The sequence below is a fragment of the Salpingoeca rosetta genome (genome assembly GCF_000188695.1).
Source record: "Salpingoeca rosetta unplaced genomic scaffold supercont1.4, whole genome shotgun sequence".
Lineage (NCBI taxonomy): Eukaryota > Choanoflagellata > Craspedida > Salpingoecidae > Salpingoeca > Salpingoeca rosetta.
The window spans coordinates 1022891-1023658 of record NW_004754930.1 but is presented as its reverse complement, the minus strand read 5'-3'; the positions used below and the strand labels follow the sequence as shown (position 1 = coordinate 1023658).

At 58.2% G+C, this 768-nt stretch overlaps 1 protein-coding gene across 1 annotated transcript; it reads right to left on the bottom strand.

Annotated features, from left to right (window-relative positions):
• Positions 1-73: 73 nt before the first annotated feature.
• PTSG_01297 (uncharacterized protein) lies at positions 74-633 on the bottom strand (the record flags this gene model as incomplete). The annotated part of the gene is made up of 2 exons (XM_004997211.1): positions 74-293; positions 344-633. 2 exons carry the CDS (start codon positions 631-633, stop codon positions 74-76), a joined length of 510 nt encoding a protein of 169 aa, XP_004997268.1.
• Between the last annotated feature and the right edge of the window lie 135 nt (positions 634-768).

The following is a 768-nucleotide window of genomic DNA, read 5'->3' as shown; positions in this document are numbered from 1 at the left end:
TAAATGTAACACAGCACTTGTCTCGGTACCGAGCAAACGAAGATATGCCAGCAGCGTGTCCAGCGCAAACAGCTCAAATGGCGACCCAAGTGGTTGGGCAGGACGTGTGAGGGCAGTTGTGTGCTCGGTGGGGAGCCGAAACGCACACTCGCTGCTCGTCACAGCTGTTTGTGCCAACAACGCAAGACTCAATCGCTGGTGCTGTCGCTGAGCCGTCTCTGGCTCTTGTCGCTGTTGCTGCTGTCGCTGTTGCGAGTGCTGATGCTTCTGGCTGTGAAGCTGTGCGAACGGTGCTGCAGGTGATGGTGAGGGTTGGTTGTGTTGTGATTGAAAGGATCCTGACAGCAGCTCGAACAACTCCGGGTCATCGATGTCGATGTGTGCGTCGTGTTCATCGGGACCCTCGCGACCTCCGCTGCCAGTTCCGTTGCTGTCCACATTTTTGCTGCTGTTGCCGTTGCTGCTGCTGCTGCTGCTGCTGGTGCTGCTGTGTGGGAGCACACCTGTCATTGGGTTGCTGTCAGCTGTGCCGGCATGGGTGGCAGATGGTGCTGAAGCAGCACGAAAGGGCACACGTGCCAGCAGGCGCAGGCTGCAGCAGGTGTGGCCCCTTTGGCATGTGCTCTTGTGCATCGCAGCCAACTTGCCCACCAGCAGTGAACAAAGAGTGCTCGTGAGCAGGCAGTCTAACAGCCAGCGCGCACGGTGCGTCTCACACATCCTGCGCACTTCTGCTCGCGTGCAACTGTGGAGAAGAAAAGCAGCAAG